Source organism: Ambystoma mexicanum, chromosome 9 (genome assembly GCF_040938575.1).
Source record: "Ambystoma mexicanum isolate Mex_15411 chromosome 9, UKY_AmexF1_1, whole genome shotgun sequence".
In the NCBI taxonomy this organism is placed as follows: domain Eukaryota; kingdom Metazoa; phylum Chordata; class Amphibia; order Caudata; family Ambystomatidae; genus Ambystoma; species Ambystoma mexicanum.
Window position 1 is genome coordinate 1,488,928,834 of NC_090931.1, and position 18,837 is coordinate 1,488,947,670.

At 49.1% G+C, this 18,837-nt stretch overlaps 1 protein-coding gene across 1 annotated transcript in view; it reads left to right on the top strand.

The window, feature by feature from the left end:
• The window catches only part of LOC138489261 (unconventional myosin-X-like), a 788,454-nt gene that overhangs the window by 704,549 nt on the left and 65,068 nt on the right, over positions 1 to 18,837 (top strand). The window contains exon 32 of the mRNA XM_069616957.1: positions 11,734 to 11,928. Coding sequence (XP_069473058.1) covers positions 11,734 to 11,928 — 195 coding nt within the window. The remainder of the gene's footprint in view (positions 1 to 11,733; positions 11,929 to 18,837) is intronic.

The following is an 18,837-nucleotide window of genomic DNA, read 5'->3' on the forward strand; positions in this document are numbered from 1 at the left end:
CCAAAAGACTAGACCGCACATGCAGTTCTGGGAACCAAAATATGTGGGGGCATCCATCTTGTCCCCATCAATGCACTACAAGGCCAATCCCCAATGTTATCCTATGGGAGTGAGTGAGTGAGTCTGGTGCCACAAGCGCTAAGTCTAACTCCAAGTGGGTCTTTGGAGGGATGGAGAGGCCCTTGAGGGCCATGTAGTTGATCGTGGCCTGGCTCCAGCCTGACCTCTTGGAGGGCTGGGGACATGAGGGGCAGGAATCATGACACGCCACTCCTCTGTCTCTTCGAGGCACTCCCGGAAGCGCCGTCATCGGTCGCTTTCCCCGTACTCATCGAGGACTCCGCCCGTCGGCGGGTTTCTTATCCCACCAAGCGTTCCTCTCCGGAGGAATGGGCTTCCTTTGGGAAGAAAATGTTGGCGATTCTTGAATCGCAGGGCTCCGGTCCGTCCGTGCCTCCGTGAGGGGTCGGCCGTGACCGTACTAGAGACACCGCTCGTACGCCTTCGGGCTCGGGTGGTCGGCACGATTTGCAGGAGAGGTCCCGCTCGGACAAGGGGAATCGTTCTAGTCATGCCCGTTCCAGGTTCCGGTCCTCGACGTGCTCGAGCCCGTGTGCACCTGTGAAGTCTTCGAAGATGTCGACGCCGGACTCTCTCGAGGCTCCGTCTCTGAGGAAGTCGTTGATGCCATCGGCACCCAGGCTGTCGAAGGACACGCTCGGGGCTCCGCCCTCGAGGCCTGTGTCGAAGCCGTCGATGCTGTCGACGCTGCACTCGACGTCGACGCTTTCGAGGCTGTGGTGTCGGAGGTACCCCGTGGCACGGGGGAACCCCCTAGAAAGGCTCTGGCCAAGGCAAAACATGTCTTTCTCCCTTATTCAATGCCCATTTTCCAGCCTATGAAGTATATTTCCGAGGTGGACTAGGGTTCTGAAGATGGGTTTGTTCCTGACACAGTACCAGATGAGATTCTTTCTGGTCATAGCCAGATTGAGGACCTGTGTCAGTCACTGCATGACGCCAGTGGTCTGGACACCTCTGCGGAGGTGGAGTTCTGTAGGCCTGAGCCTGGCACCCATGCAGAGTCATCGTACCAGCGCCTTATGTCGAGGGTCACAGACTACTTGGGGTGGTCGGCGCCCCCAGTTGATTTTGTGCAGGATGACCTGACGGATAGCCTCGACCAAGGTCCACCCACTGATCCGGTACTGCCAGTCCAAATGGCTCTGCAAAGAAGGGTGGCAGTGGCTTGGACTGCTCCAGAGAGTCTCCCGGCAGTGGGCAAGTCTTTGCTGCGAAAATACCGCCCAGCCAGTAGTGACCCCTGCTACTTGACCACGCACCCCACTCCGGAGAGTTTGGTGGTGCAGGCGGCTACGGCCCTAGCAAAGCGGGCGTCGTATCCTACCATCCCTCCTGATAGGGACGACAAGCGTTTTGATGGCTGGGCGAAGAAAGGGTTTTTCTCAAGGAGTATGGCTCTTCAGGCAGCCAACTCCGTATGTGCCTTGTCACGTTTCACACACACTCTGTGGAACTGTATTTCCTTAGCGGCTGAACATATTCCCGAAGGGGACGAGCGGGATGGTTTTCTTGCTATTATTCAGGATGGCAAGGATGCCATGTATGAGTCAGTTCAGTCGGGTTTGGACATGGCAGACTGTGTCAGCCGGTCCATGGCGGCGAGCACCGTAATACGCAGGTTTGCGTGGTTGAGTAAGTCGGGGTTTGCTCCTGATGTGCAAGCCAGGCTCCTCAACATGCCCTTTGATGGTGAACATCTTTTTGGCAGCAAGGGTGACGAGAGCCTTGAGAGGTTGCAGACCTCCAAAGCTGTAGCAAAGTAGTTGGGCGCTGCAGTCCACCAACCTCCGCCTTTTCGTCCTAGGGGACAGCAATGGAGGGGAGGTTCCTTTTCGTTATTACTCATCCTTTAGTAAAGCGAGAGGAGCTGCAAGTCAAAGGGACAACTGTAAGAGTGCCAGAGGTGGAAAACGAGGTACTCGAGGTGCCAAGGCCGCGTGAGCAGTTGCCTCTTTGCCCTCAGGCAACGCCGCAGCTGCTTCTGCTCAGTCATGAGGCCCATGCTTCGCAGGTTGGGGTGAGGCTGGCGCAGCATCTTGTCAAATGGCGTGCCATTACTTCAGATGTGTGGGTTCTGGAGATTCTAGCCCACGGCTACTGTCTTCCTTTTCGGCAGAGGCCTCACGACAATCCACCAGGGAACCTCTCTTTGAAGAGTCCGGATCCGCTCCTTGCACAGGAAATTCAATCCCTGCTGGAGAAAGGTGCCATAGAACTGGTGCCTGTAGCGGAGAGGAACAAGGGTTGGTATTCCCCTTATTTTTTGATTTCCAAGAAAGACTGGGGATTGAGACCCATCATGGACTTGTGCGGTTTGAACAAACTCCTCAGGAAGGACAAGTTCAAGATGGTTACTCTTTCTCAAGTCCTCCAGGCCCTTCAACTTCAGGACTGGTTGGTGTCTCTCGACCTCAAGGACGCTTACTTTCATGTGCCGATCCATCCAAAGCACAGAAGTACCTGAGGTTGGCGCCTCGCACCTTCAGTTTCGGGTCCTGCGTTCGGATTGACCTCCACCCAGAGGGTCTTCACCAAGCTCATGGTAGTGGTGGCAGCGCATCTCAGGAAAGGGGGGATTCACGTCTACCCCTACCTGGCCGATTGGTTGATCAGGGCGCGCTCTCCCGAGCAAGTCCTGGATCATCTGTCCGTCACCTGCCACTCCCTCCACAAGCTGGGCTTCTCCCTCAACTTAAAGAAGTCCAACTTGATGCCAACTCAGAGGCTCCAGTACATCGGAGCAGTGCTCGACACGTCCCTGGGGCAGTGTTTTCCTCCCCAGGTGAGGGCTCATCACATTCAGCAGATGGTGCACAAGTTCCAACATGCCCAGAGTCTCCCTGCGTTCTTGAGATTGCTCGGCCTCATGGCATCCTGCATTCTTCTGGTGCCAGAGGCCAGGTTGCGGATGAGATCTTTGCAATGGGCACTCAAGCTCCAGTGGTCTGTCCTCCGGCAGGATGTCGGACCCCGTTCAGGTGCCGCCCTCGGTCGCCCAGGACCTTCTGTGGTGGGCCGTCGAAGGCAATCTGATGAAGGGGGCTCCATTTTGGCTACCCTGGCTGGAGGTGACGATCGTGAGGGACGCATCCCTCACGGGATGGGGAGCTCATGCCAACGAGCTGACAGTCAGCAGTTGTTCGTCTCCTTCGGAGTCCAGACTCCATATCAATCTGTTGGAGCTGAGGGCCGTCAGGCTTGCCCTGAAGGCTTTTCTGCCGGCTGTGCTAGGAAAGAATGTCCTGATTCTGATGGACAACACAGTGGCCATGCACTACCTCAACAAAAAGGGGGGCAGGGTCACTTCCTCTGTGCAGGGAGGCGATGCAGCTCTGGTTCTGGGCAATACAGCAGGAAATTTCAATCTCGGCAATTCATCTGGCCGGAGACGAAAACAAGGCGGCAGATGCTCTGAGCAGGCAGAGCACGATCTCTCACGAGTCGGAGCTGGCTCAGGAGTTTCTCCTGGAGATTTTCGCCCTTTGGGGGACCCCTCAAGTGGATCTCTTCACCCCCAGTGACAACCGGAAGTGCGAAAGGTTCTGCTCGCGGGAATTTCCTCCAAGAGGAGCCTTAGGGGACGCGTTTGTGGTGGAGTGGTCATTCCCGCTGCTGTACGCGTTTCCTCCAGTCCCCGTCATTCCACATGTGCTGCAGAGGTTACGGAGGTTCGGTTCCCGGATGATCCTCATTGCTCCGGCATGGGCCCGGAGGACGTGGTACCCGGACCTCTGGACTTGTCCATCTGCCCTCCACATCGTTTTCCCTACCGAGACGATCTGCTCTTGCGGGAGGGGGGGGGGGTCAGGGTCTCCATCCAGAGGTCAGATCCCTCAACCTTCACGCTTGGCTTCTGAAAGGTTGAGGTATAAGGATTGGGATCTCCCTGAAGACGTGATGGAGGTGTTGCTTTCGGCCAGACGGCTGGCAACAAAGTCCCTGTACCGTTGCCGTTGGAGAATGTTCTGCGACTGGTGCAGGGTTCAGAATGTGGATCCTTTTTCATGTGACATTCCTGTCGTTCTGTCTTTTTTGCTTTCTTTGGCCCACAGGGGCCTGCAAGTGGGTACCGTTACAGGTTACCTGGCAGCGCTGTCTATATTTAAGCGCTCGTCTGAGGAGTGTTCTTATTTTAAAATCCCTTTAATTTCTCAGTTTCTGAAAGGGCTCACTAATGTGTTCCCTCCGTCACCTTTCCACGTGCCCGGTTGGGATCTGAACCTTGTTCTCAAGTTTCTAATGGGTGCTCCCTTTGAGCCTTTGCATTCTTGTCCTTTGAGACTGTTAACCCTTAAAACTGTGTTTTTAGTTGCGGTCACTTAGTTACAGGCAGTTTCAGTTAAGCCACCTTCATTGTATTTCATAAGGACAGGGTTGTCCTTAGAGTTCGTCCTTCCTTTCTTCCGAAGGTGGTGTCGGAATTTCATTTAAGCCAGAAGGTTGTTCTCCCAGCATTTATCCTCCTCCACATCCTGGTAAGGAAGAGGAGAGGCTCCATAGGCTGGATCCTAGGAGAGCTTTAAGTTTCTACATTTCACGCATGTCCCGGGTCAGAGTGGACGATCAGCTCTTTATTGGTTACGCTGAAAGGCATTTGGGACAAGCTGTTACTAAGCAGACTTTGTCTCGATGGATCATCTTGGCAATTTCCGAATGTTACCGCTTGGTTGGTAAGGACCCTCCGGTAGGGTTACGGGAACATTCTACTAGGGGTATGGCTGCCTCTACTGCCCTGCAGAGGGGTGTTCCTATTCGTAACATCTGTGATGCAGCCACCTGGGCTTCGGTCCATACTTTTGTACGTCACTACTCCCTTGATTCTATCCGGGGGCAGGATCTGGCCTTTGGCAAGGCGGTCCTTTACTCTGCAATTTGATTGGGCATTCTAAATTTGTATATTCTAAATTCTTTTCCCACCTCCTTACGTTGGTACTGCTTTGGGAGTCTGTCATAGATATGGAATATGTCGGAGCACCCAATCCCCTCGAAGAACAAGTTACTTTCTTACCTGGTAACGTTCTTTCGATGGGATGGTCCGACGATGTATTCCATATCGCTCCCTCCCTGCCTACCCCGCTACAGAATTTCTTATGCAATTGCAGCTTACATTTCTGCACGGCTTTCTGTGGTCATACTGGCAGAAGATTGGTGCCACACGTTCTGGGGAAAAAAACTACAACTGAGGCTACGGGCGTCGTGCGTCCTACTTATAACATCTGGTGACGTCGGCTGTTGGAGGAGGTCCTCGAGGACGGTGTATCGACGTCATCGACGCAGGATGCAGACGGCGAAAGATTTTCCGAAGCATCACAGCAGTGGTGATTACTGTCATAGATATGGAATACGTCGTCGGACCATCCCATCGAAAGAACGTTACCAGGTAAGAAAGTAACCTGTTCTTCTGTGTGAGCGGCACGTTCGGCGTGCATTGGGATTGCTGTGTGAGGGAAGCCTGAACAGCACCTACTGAAGCTGACACATTCTGTGTGAGCGACGCATTCAGCGTGCATTGCGTTTGCTGTGTGAGGGATGCCTTAACGGCACCTACTCAAGCTGACCAGTTCTGTGTGAGCGACGTGTTCAGCATGGGGGAAGCCTGAACGGCACCTACTCAAGCTGACCCATTCTGTGTGAGCGGCGTGTTCAGCGTGCTTTGGGATTGCTGCTTGAGGGAAGCCTGAACGGCTCCTACTCAAGGTGACCCGTTCTGTGTGAGCGGCGTGTTCAGCGTGCTTTAGGGTTGCTGTGTGAGGGAAGCCTGAACGCGACTACTCAAGGTGATCCATTCTGTGTGAGCGGCGCATTCGGCGTGCATTGGGGATGCTGTGTGAGGGAAGCCTGAATGGCTCCTACTCAAGGTGACCCGTTCTGTGTGAGCGGCATGTTCAGCGTGCTTTGGGGTTGCTGTGTGAGGGAAGCCTGAACGCGACTGCTCAAGGTGACCCGTTCTGTGTGAGCAGCGTGTTCAGCGTGCTTTGGGGTTGCTGTGTGAGGGAAGGCTGAACAGCGCCTACTCAAGCTGACCCATTCTGTGTGAGCGGCGTGTTCAGCGTGCTTTGGGATTGCTGTGTGAGGGAAGCCTGAACGGCTCCTACTCAAGGTGACCCGTTCTGTGTGAGCGGCATGTTCAGCGTGCTTTGGGGTTGCTGTGTGAGGGAAGCCTGAACGCGACTACTCAAGGTGACCCGTTCTGTGTGAGCGGCATGTTCAGCGTGCTTTGGGGTTGCTGTGTGAGGGAAGCCTGAACGCGACTGCTCAAGGTGACCCGTTCTGTGTGAGCAGCGTGTTCAGCGTGCTTTGGGGTTGCTGTGTGAGGGAAGGCTGAACGGCTCCTACTCAAGCTGAGCCGTTCTGTGTGAGCGACGCGTTAAGCATCTTATGCTGCTGTTCTACCTATTCTTTGCATGCAGGGGAAGCTCAGAGTGTTAGTGCGCCTCGCTTCCCTTTGTGAAACTTTCGGTGCTGTTGCACCCTGTGTTTTATCTCTTGAGAGTGAGAAAAACCTGCTTATCTGGGTATTAAGCGCGTTATAAATAACCAATCGTATGATAGCGTATCTTCCTGACCTCGGAGACCCCCCCCCCCCCAACTTCTTTAAAGCAGTAATTGCGCCGAGCGGCCAGTACGCGTTGAGGCACGTCCGGTTAGGGGCGTGGGGGAGCATTATTGAGGTGGCCTAGACTTCGTGTTCATCTTTGGGCGTGACCCTGGCCTGGGAGTCTCCTCTGCTTTATTGGCAGTTCTTCGCCACCCGGTTCCGCTGATGCCGAGGTGTCCAAGATCACAAGCAAGTAAGTCTGGCATGGGGGAGCGATCTTATGAGGGATGGAGAACCTCGCCACGAGTTGATGAAATGTGAGCAGGTGCATCATGGCTGGGGCCTTGCTCAGGCATGGAATTAACTGTACCCCGCTTTTCCCATGGCTCCCCGCTTTCTGCACTGAGCTCCAGCTGAACGTTGCCAAGCTGGCAGGCAGAATGCTGGCACTAACCTGCACCAGTCGTACGCGTTTGCTTTCCTCATTCGTGGAAACCGAGCGCCGCTGTGTGGCTAAACTGCACACTGCATTTTGGAAGACGGGCGAAGTCTGGTCTTATGTTGCCAGGTGGAGCACCGCATCTCCCTCCACTGGCCCTCTCCAGGCCTCGACCTGCCATGTGCCTGGGATATCGGCCGGTGCGCAGCGCCTGCCACCCATCGGAAAGAATACCCCTTTGCCCTGGAGACCCCCTGAGAGCGGCGATTGAGGTAAACAACATATGACAGATATTGTGCCCCAGTACTAGAGCAAAATGAACACAGTGCCAACCGGTATGTTCGCGTTTCACAATAGTCCTAGGAGCAGAGAAAACACTGCCCTGGTGCCAGGGTGGCACTGGGGCATAACATTGTCTCGGGCACCAATGAAAGTGTCCCATAGTTGCAAACGGCAATTTGTTCATTTTGTGACCACTGAATTGTACCCAAGGGGGGAGTTTTTTTTATACATTATAATGAAAATAGTGCAATTTAAAGAATATTCATACAGCAACAATGGTCAAAACTACTCACCGTATAGTGAAGTAACTCACCAGACTGGTCCATATTCGCCCAAACAGTGGCCCACTTTGACCAACAAAAACTGGCCCACACTAACATTTTGTGTTTTTGGTTGGGGCATTGCCCTATAGGCCAGTCCGCGCCTGCCCGGTGCACTAATGCACTGAAAGAATGCTGGTTGCACAATGGTAGTTTTTGCCCTATAGCCAACTACACTACCGTCTCGGGAGGATAGCTCAGGGGTAACACGCTCGCCTGGGAAGCAAGATGATGCAGAGCACCACTGGTTCGATCCCCAGGTCCGCGCTTAGAAACCTCTGGGTATTAAGCACGTTCTAAATAACCAATTCTACTTATAGTGGTGGAAAGTGTTTGTTATGAGGCATGGCCAGTCTGTGCTGTCGCCCCGGGCACCGCCCTCTGAAGGCCCCTCAACTACCTGCTGCCCAGTATAAGAAGTGAGGAGGGCTGGGCTGCATCCAGCCACAGGGCTTTTCTGTGTGCCTCTTTTCAGCCACAGGGCTTTTCTGTGTGCCTCTTTTCAGCCACAGGGCTTTTCTGTGTGCCTGTTTTCAGCCACAGGGCTTTTCTTTGTGCCTGTTTTAAGCGAGGCCATGCTGTGACGTGCTTACCGTCCGGTCCACCGCCTCAGCACTGGCCCAGCACCCCATCAGACCCGCGGGGCCTCACAGTTATGGATTATCACACTAAGAACCTTTGTATTGGACAAGGGGTTGAACAGGGGCGTTCTATTCTGAAAGCACATACAGAAAAACGAGTTGCCGCCCAGATCTGTCGTCTTTGAAGACAATTAAAATATGTTGACACATAACAGTTGTGCACTCTCTCGATAGTATTCATATGTCCGCATTTAGTGTGTTAAGTAAATGTTTTTGTGGGAGATTGTCACATTTTGCTCACATCATACAAAGCATGCATTTGTCAAACAATTCCAAAGGTTAACTCTTGAAAGACCGCCTACAAACCATTTTTTAAATTTTGTGGAATTGCATTCTGGTATTTGTAGTCTTCAAAGTGGGGTGTAAAGAACACAACATTTGTACTCTTTTTGTTGAACATATTTCTATAAGGATTCCTATATTGCTGGAGTACTTTGATTAGGATGTGTGTAATATTCAAGTCCTTTTCATGAAATGTGGCATTGTTGAAAGCCAAACGTCGTGGTGAGGAGGGGGAGGGGTCAGAGGGCACATTTGTGGCGATGATTTACCAGGTCCATGGATGTGGGAAGAGAGGTTGGCTGGACGGAAGATGTTCTACCTGGCCTTGTGCTGATTTTCAGAGTACAAGTTGAGATTACATGTGGGTTGACAGTGTTCGCCCACTTTTTTCACAGTGCTGACTCCATCTCCTTTGGGTGTTTTTGAGGCCAGCATGCATAAAAGCTTGTTTGCTCAAGTTTTTTGATCCCACCAGGATTTGAACCCACAAAACTACTTGAAAGTGTCTTCAAAGTGCACATCTTGTATTGGTATTTTTTCTTTCTCTAGAAATATTTTAATATAGATATTTGGGTTAAAAGGTGCAAACCTTTTATACTTTTCCCGCAGTGTTTTAGGAAAATCTCCTCTAGCTGTTTTTTTTTTTTATTCGGGTATTGATAATTCATTTTGTGAAAGGCAAGGCTCACTTCTATTTTGAAGTTTCTCCTATTAGGAAAGGCCAGTTGAATTCAATTTGCGTATTTCACTTTAGGATCGGTCCAGTTCCTGTACATATGGTAATCATTGCCCACACTTTTTTTTGGGACTTGAGCCCTATTGATGACATTTGAAGACCTGTGGAATTCCTTACTCTGACTGCCTCAGTACCTTTCTGGTAAAAAGGCTTTGTTGCGATTGCTCTATCTTGCAGCAAAGGCACTTTGCCCTGTCTGGCTCAGGGCCATTCCCTGCCCTTACATCCTTGGATTGTGCGGTCAGATTAGGTATGCTTGGATTATTTACGGGTGATCTTCATTACTCGGTCCTGCTCTTCCTCGTCACAGTACTTTCTTTTGAGGTACCCATCTCTACAAATGATTCAGCTCACTCTGTCAGCTACTCCAAAATAAGCCTCACTCCTGATATTGCTACAAACGTAATATCAACAGTTAAACTTCAGATATTGAACGTGTTTATTTGATCCCCACGAATATTAATGACTAATTTTGTGACATCCTGTGCTGCGTTGCAAATAAAGAGGCCCCACACGCTCTGTGTATTTGTAAAGTGCAGACCTACGTCCACCTGGGGGCAGCATGATGCTAAGATGCACAGCACACACAAGGATCGGAGCTGGTACCTCGCTCAGCAAAAAGACTGCCACGCTGCTCGGCTCAGGGCCGTTTCCTTGGCTGCAGGCACTGTATCCAGTGTCCCTCCTGGGGCCCCAGTGCCAGGAAGCCACACCAGTGCTACCTCGTCAGGTTGCCTATGTGTCTTCATTCCCAGGGACAGTTGAGGGGTCCCTCTGTATCAGAGCCAGTTCAGGGGGGCGATCAAGTGGTGCGGTCACACAAGAGCACCGCAAATAAAAGGGCGCTGCCAGCTCACACAATGTAAACACTTACGGCACCCGCACAAGGCGCTGTGGTAGCCCTGGGGATGGCACTGTTCGGTATCCATTAGGTGGCCGTGCCCCAGGATTGGTAAATCTAGGTGGGTTCCTCATCTGCTGCAACCGTACTGATGGGGCACAAGTCGGTCCCGGTGCTAGCCACGCTAATACAACACACTGAAAGGGGTTGCCGCATCTACCTAGGAGGGTAGGAAGACCAGAAAGCGAGTAGGGAGAGGAAAGGAGCAGGAAGAGGAGTGAATATGAGTGAGAGGGAAGAGTGCATGGGAGAGTGTCAGAGTAAATGCAGACACTAATCCTTCATAAATACCATCCATTTGGGAATATTAGAATAGGGTATCGGCTTAGCAAGACCTGGAGGGAGTCCAATAGGGCCTCAGCCTTTAGACCCTTCCATAGTAGAGAGACTATTTGTAGACAATTGGTGTTACCGATCTCCAGTGTTCAAGGCAACTGTTGTCTTGACTCTCCCCTGTCCCGGCGCTGTGTGAATGAAGGGCTGATGGAATGCCCGTGGAATGTTCATGAGGGGAATGTTGATGCGCAAATGCCTCTTGAGTGTTCCCTGGGAGAGCAGAGTGCTGGCGGGAGTGGGTACCTGTGGATGTCTCCCATGTCTTCCCTGTAAACTACCTAAGAACTTACCTTAATCTTGTACCCTTGTCAACTGGACTTCAGTAAAGAAGTTATTCTTCCCAAGCATTTTGTCTCGGAGTCTTCATTAAAGATACATGGGTATCTGGGAACCATGGGCTAGGTTGGGGAGAGTTCATGGGAGGCTGAGGGTTGAGCTCCGAAAAGCCCTCTAGTCACGTTACTGAGTAGCCAAAATTAGGGCCTGACAACAGCCCAAGAACCTGTTAAATAAAACACCCTGAACCATCTATCGTAAAAACACCCTGAACCATCTATCGTAATAAAGCACCCGAACCAGCTATCGTAATAACACCCTGAACGATCTATCATAATAAAACACCCTGAACGATCTATCATCTATCGTAATAAAGCACCCTGAACCAGCTATCGTAATAACACCCTGAACGATCTATCATAATAAAACACCCTGAACGATCTATCATCTATCGTAATAAAGCACCCTGAACCATCTATCGCAATAAAACACCCTGAATCATGTATCGTAATAAAACACCCTGAATCATGTATCGTATGTGGGGGGTATTGTAGGCCATCTTTGACATGATTCCATAGAATGTTCCTCCAGAAGAGGTTGTGGGTGGTTGAATACTAACCAGTTCATAACCACGTTAGGCCTGGTGGACTATCGTGAATTGTGTCCCAGTGAGGGAAACACTGAGGCAACCAAGGTTCTGCATCCTAGCAGAAGGTAGAAAACCTGGTAGACGGAGCGGCCCCGGGCTCCTATCTGAAGATCAGTCCTATGTGTCTCTGTGTGTTGTTTACTTGTGATCTACCCAGAGTTGCTTTTTATGAATTGTGCTTGGAACGCATTTCAAGGTGATTTCTAACACCAATATCCATGGTGTGGTATTGTTTGTTTCTTCCGTCAGGCTGGCTCCATAAAGAGGTCCACGGCGGCAGCAAGATGTCCTCCCTGAAACTGAAGAAGCGCTGGTTTGTCCTGACGCACAATGCCCTGGACTACTACAAGTCCTCCGAACGCTCAGCCTCCAAACTTGGAACCCTTGTGCTCAACAGTCTGTGCTCCGTGGTGCAACCCGATGAGAAAGTCTTCAAGGAAGCAGGTAAGCCAGGCCTATGTTCTCGACCCATTGGTCAGCATTTAGGAATGTGCAGATTCACAGATTAGCCTAATTAACTGCATGGCCACTGTGTCAGCAAAGGAGAACTTGGAGACAGCAATGGCCCTTGTCAGCAAAGGAGAAACGGTATGCAGCACCGTCACAAGATGGCCGAGTCAGCAGGTGTACCTGGAGAATGTAGTGGCTGTGCAGCCGGTGTGTCATTAATAGGACATTTGCAGATGGAAGTGTCAGCATCTTGACTGCGAGAGAGCAGTGCCACCCAAGAAAAATCAAATGTTGACAAAAGGCGAGCTCCGCGAAGGAGCGCGTGAAGCGAGAAGGTTTAGCACCGAATCTGCGGGGCGATGGCTCTGTGAATGTGTGGATTCTTATAGCAACCGTTTAAAAACAGCAAGGCTGTGCTAGCAGGGAAGTCTAGCAACATTTGTACATGAATGTCATGTTGACCAATGGTACATAGTTCAGCAGCACACGTATACAGTAACTTCCCTTCCTTCCTTTCAAGTTCTGACAGCTTCCATTGCTGGTGTTCAAGATACAACTTAAGACCTTCCTCTTCTAGTTTTGCCACTCCTATCTGATTCATGCCACATGGTGGTAGCTCGCGCCTCCCTAGCGCTTAGATACCCCACGGGTTATACGCGCAGATACAAATCCCTCTGTCATTCAATCAAGAATGTCCATGAAGAAAGCAGCGTGACACAAAACTCAATGTTCTGGCCGTAAGAAATACTGGTGCCTCTACAGTAGATTAAATGCCACGTGTTCAGCTGTTCACTTCAAATCCACCGCCACATCCAAACGGTGGCATCAAATCTATTCTTATCACGAGGGCCAATATAAACCACTTCCTGCACCTGAGAGAACAGACGGGCTAACCCAACAGCTGATCTGGGAGGACGGGTAGGTCTGTTCTCGGCAAGTAGAATGTGCTGCAAACACATAATTTCCACCACTTTTTACAGCACCAACAAACTCATACTGATGCCCATAGTTTCTCGCCTCCTTTACAAAGATTATATTACAAAGGTAGCGGGCGCCCCTCTCTCGCAAGAACAGACATGATAACCTGTTCAGTGGTTATTAACCACCTGAGAGTTCGCAGCCACTGCTTTTACTCACTGTGCCTTTCACAGATGGGAAATATCCATTTGCATATCAGTCTTTGTCCTGCCCAGGGGCAGTCCAGCACCGAAATACAATGGCAATTCCAATCTGAACGAGAGTACCACCAGCAACCCCATACACGTGTTTCACCCTTGTTGGGGATCATCAGTGAGGTGAAGCTGATGCCTCCCTAAGCACAGTGAGAGGGAGTTCATACACGTGTTTCACCCTTGTTGGGGATCATCAGTGAGGTGAAGCTGATGCCTCCCTAAGCACAGTGAGAGAGAGTTCATACACGTGTTTCACCCTTGTTGGGGATCATCAGTGAGGTGAAGCTGATGCCTCCCTAAGCACAGTGAGAGGGAGAATACCTTTGTAAAACAATTTTTTAAGGAACTTGGGATTGGTAACCCTAGGTCTCCTGGGGGCAACCAGACGTGGTCTCCCTCTCACTGTTCTTAGAGAGGCATCAGCTTCACCTCACTGATGATCCCCAACAAGGGTGAAACACGTGTATGGGGTTGCTGGTGGTACTCTCGTTCAGATTGGAATTGCCATTGTATTTCGGTGCTGGACTGCCCCTGGGCAGGACAAAGACTGATATGCAAATGGATATTTCCCATCTGTGAAAGGCACAGTGAGTAAAAGCAGTGGCTGCGAACTCTCAAGTGGTTAATAACCACTGAACAGGTTATCATGTCTGTTCTTGCGAGAGAGGGGCGCCCGCTACCTTTGTAAAACAATCCTTTACAAAGATGTCCAACTTGAGCCACTACAGCCTCACTTCCATTCTGGCCACTGTTCTGAAATGCCCCTTGTAGGGGCGGCCGTCCAATCACCTTAATCCAGAGTAGGCCCACTTCTTAAGAAGCGAGTGCACGATTTGCCCAAAAAGCAAGTTTATTGTACAAACGGCCGGCAGGGGCTAAATGACCTCAAACTAAGCTAGTCTTCCCAAACCAGACAAGCTGACACATTATATACTTTTATGCAACAGTTAAAACACTCCCATATATTTTATTACAAACCACCCCTCACACACGATTGGTTAAAACCTAAACAAAGAAATCCTGTATTTCTCCAATTTCCCCATTCTCGTTGGTAACCGTTATCTTAACTACCATCTTCAGCTCATGTATAGAAGTAGAACACACCTTTTTGGGATTCATCCGTGGTAGGCCATGACTTCACTATACAATTATACATTCACATACAAACATAGTTAATTACAAGTCCCAGCTGGTCTGAGACCTCTTAATCCTAAATGTAATTTGCACATATTTGGGAGTAGCTAGTGGGTGCAATTGCAACCCCTGCCATCCCCCAAGCGATCCCTGGCCCTGCCTTTGCGACCCCTCTGGGTGGGGAGGCCGGATTGCAAAAAAGAATTTCTTTTTGAAATCAATCTGACTTCAAAAAGACATTATTTCCATTTTGGTTTTGCGAAATGGAATAATTTATTTTTGAATCCGGTGCGAGTGACTTAAAAAAGAAATGATTTCATTTTGGAATCAAGCCAAAGCCCCCGGCCCCCAAGACATGGATGGCTCTGGCTCCTGTGCTGTGCTGCTCATGACCGAACCCAGAGCTGGTTCCTTTCGTGCGTGCTGGAACGTGGGAGCCAGAGTCATGCCTGCAGAGGAGCAGCTGCAGCAAGGGATTCTGAAAGGAAGGGATATTTTCTGAATATAAAAGTAAGTGAGTGTGTAAGAGTGTTATTTAATGCATGTATATATCGTGTAGTGTGTGCGCGCATGTACTGTAGGGTGAGTACAAGGGTGCGAAAGTGCATGTGCAGAGTGAGGAATGGTGTGACCGTGTGGATTTAGGAATGTACTATACAAATGCACATTGAGGAGTGGAGGGCAGTGTGACAGGATGGTGAGACAAGGCATCCTCTTCCCTGTAACACCTTTACCCCCTCCTACCAGATAGGATACTTGGGAACTCTATCCTCGCCACCATTTTACAAAACAAACGCTCTCACACGGAAAGCCCGCTATGGGAGAAAACAGACTAACACCCGAGCAGTATACCTGATGTCTCCCAATACAATGGTCATGCAAGGTCAGGCAATTACTGACCATCACGCATAACTGACTTCCTTTAAGCTTCCCCACATGGATTAAAGGGGGGAGCACGAGAGCACACTCTGAGCGAGGCAAAGCACACGAGGAAACAGCAGTTTTGAGATGGCAGCTGAATGAGAGAAGAAAGACAGCAAAACAGGAGGGGAATTGCAAGGAGGGGAATTCCTTTGACCTTTCTGACAAGAAACTGTTACCTTCAAAAACCCTCAAGATTAGAAAGCGTAAGACCAGGAAACCAGGCTGAAGAATCCTGCATTGTTTCGGAGATACCCAGGGCCCTCCCGCGTCAATAATCAAGGTAGGGAGAAGCAGCATCCGCCGTGGTACCGTCCTTCGCTCCAAGAACAAAGCAGCGTCGGTGAAATCAACACAGCTGGTGAGCTGGGGAGACTGGTACAAAACCGGTCTGTGTTGAACCCAAGGTTTCAAGCAGCAACACCGTATTGCAAGCGCTGGAATGACCATTGTTAAAACATGTGTGATAAAAGACGCAAGTAAAGTTGGACTGCTGATAAGTGATTTAACTTTAAAAGAAAGACCCGATACCTTTGACAGAGTGGTCCGGCACTGCATGATTGCTCAATCGAAGGTCTCCAACTGAGAAGTGGCAGAAGTAAAAGTTAAAATGGGCTATATTTAGAAGAGAACAAAGAATTATGAATCGAAGTGGTCCTGCGACGGGTCAAGCAAAATCCTGTGCACAGTCGAAAGTTTCTGATTTTGAAGAAGTAAAGAAAGTTTGGAAAATGAGAAGTTTGGTCGAACCTGGCAGAGGGTGACCAATTGAAGGTTTTGTGTTAATGTCGGTCTGTGCCCGGCAGAGGGCGACCCACGACGAATAGTGAATCACAGAAAAGTTGTACATGTAAAATCCTGAAAAGAAAGAAACTTTAATGTTTGTTGTGTCGCATCAGGCCCTCTGAAATAAGAGACTTTGAATGGCAAAGAGACTTTGGCACAGAAGGCCCCAATGCTGAGGTTTTGAAATGCATCCTCGTGCTAGAGAAGCCAGAGCGTGTGCTAAGCTCGAGTGTGCCGCATTGTCCCATGCTGAAAACGGGGGAGAAGGGAAGTCAACGGCTCAAATATCCTGACATATCATTTCTTTAACACTTTTCTTTCGCATAGCATTGTTTCCCACACTATTTGTATTTAGAAGTAAGGATTGGCAATAGGTTTATTAGTATAGGCCCTTTTATTTTGACAAGACACCACTAGGACTGCGTAATTATTATTGATGGCCGTAGCTTGCGGCCATCTTTAGATTTAGGATTAGATGTGCATTTTTTTAAACCCAATTGAAGTTGAATAAACACTCTTGAACTGTAGTCACTTGTGTTTGTCTTACTGTTTGATACCATGCCTTCCTTACAGCAGCCATTAATGAAAGAAGTTCATACTTCTCAATGAGGGTCGTTCAAAGATGTTGATGAAACTTTGCTTTGTTTAGTCAAAGTTTGTGGTATCGAAAGTGAATGGCTCTTGTAAACTTTGTTTGCCCTTTGCATGCTGTCCAGGAAACATGTATACATAAAGTTATAAATAAGAGTATTCCAGAAAATGTTAAGCAACATGTTGCAAGAATTTGATGTGTTGTGAAAAACTAATATGCAAATCCATAATGATGTGCTAAAACATTACGTGATGAATTCAAATATTCAGACATAACTAATTATTACTCCGGTAAAAAAAGACGAGAATAAACAAAAGGAAATGGAGACGAGAGTCAAACAGTTTTAGACTAGAGAGTCACCCCATGAAATACACACTACACATAGCAATAAAATTTGCATTAAATGGCAAAACAAGACAAAAGGAAACATGTTTATTTGTAGTGTGGACAAAGCATATGAAATGTAAGCAATAGAAGTGCTAATTGCCATGCTAGGAGAGTGGGAACATTTGTTGCTGTGAAATTCTTGGTCAGCCCCTCATTAAGTGCAAGGTTTGGCCTAATCTCATCTAATCGGGCCTAATCTCCCGCCAAATCCAGCAGGAAGTGTCAACAATCCCCGAAATAGCCTGGATCTCCCTCTGATAGCAGGTCATGGGCATAGATCATCTCGTGTAGATGAGTAGGCACTGTTGTAGCTGCACTCCAGTATATGCACTTTAAGCACTGCATACCTTTGCTTTGGATGCTTTGGAGTATTGGACCTTGTTGACATGGCTAAGTGCAGAGATCCTCTTATGAAGATGAAGAGCAGGCACAGTTCTTGCTTCACTCCAATACATGTCGTTTTGTTCCTACACTTTGGATGCTTTAGAGTACGGAAACATGGTTGACATTGGCAGTGCTTGAAGCACATAGCTAGCAGCATGCCCGCGTACCAATGACGAGCATGCTTTGCTAGGTCTCCAATCCAGTACATGCATTTTGTCATGCACTGACTGCCACCACTTTGAATGCTTCGGAGTGTGTGATCTTGTTCACGTTAGCAGTACCTGAAGCCTGTAAGCCAGTACAATGGGCAAGTAGCAGGCCAAAGGCAGAGTTCTTCTTTTGGAGATGACAGGCATGCTCTGGTACAGCTTCCAATGTTCATGCTTCCGAGGGCTGGGTCTTGTTGACATGAGCTGTGCTTGAAGCCTTTAGCTTGGCTCTCTCCTATGAAGCAGGCCATGGGTAGATTTTGTTTCATGGAGATGAGTAGGTTATTTTATAGCTGCAATCGAGAATATGCACGGTTCTTGTGTATTGCATGCTTGCATTGCATTGTTATATTTGATTTTCGTTCCCGTGTTCCCTCCCTGCTGCCCTGTGGGCGATTTGAACCACAATGTACTTGCTGTATAAGTGCCTTAAAAATGCACAATAAATAAATTACGTTGGATGCATCCGAGTGCAAGACTTTGCTGATGTGATCAGTGCTTGGGCCATGCAGTCTGGCTCGCTCTTCGGGAGCAGGCAAATGGAAGAGTTGCTCGCAGCTTATACAGATTTCTTGGGGGAAATGCCTTCTCTAAACCAGAGGCTCACATGTGGAGTTCCACAAGGGGCATGTTTATCTCCCGCTCTGTTTAATATTTTCTGCCACTCGCTGTGTGATCTCTTACTCTATTGGACTCCACTTTACTAACTATGCAGATGATACACAGCTTGTTTGTGAGCCGAGTGGAGACTACGCAAAGGATGCCAGTTTTGTTGCATCCACATATGAAAAGATACGAATCTGGCTGGCAGAAAATGGTCTGTCTCAATAGCGTGAAGAATGAATCCCTCGTCGTTGGATCAGCTCAAGCAAGAGGAAAACTAGGAATCTCATACGCAAACTTCTATTTGGACCAGCAAAAAACAGTAAACAAGGTTAAAACGCTTGGTGTTATAATTGAGGCATCGCTTAATGCATATGGCCAACTTGCGAGTGTAATGAAAAACACTCAGATTTACCTGAGGCTCCTGTGCCTTCTGAAGCCTTTTATTTCCAATACCAACTGCGTCACCCTGGTCAGAGCTTTGACCATGCCAAGGCTTGATTATTGTAATGCTTTGTTATGTGGAGCGAGCAAATCCTGTGTCAAAAAGTTACAGATCTTGCAAAATGATGCTGTCAGAGCTATAAAAAATATCCCGAAACATGAACACATATTGCCTAGGAGAGCACTGCACTGGCTCCCTCTAGAGGCCAGAATAGAGTTAAAAGTTAATACCATGATATGATATGGCATTTATAACGCGCCTATACACAAG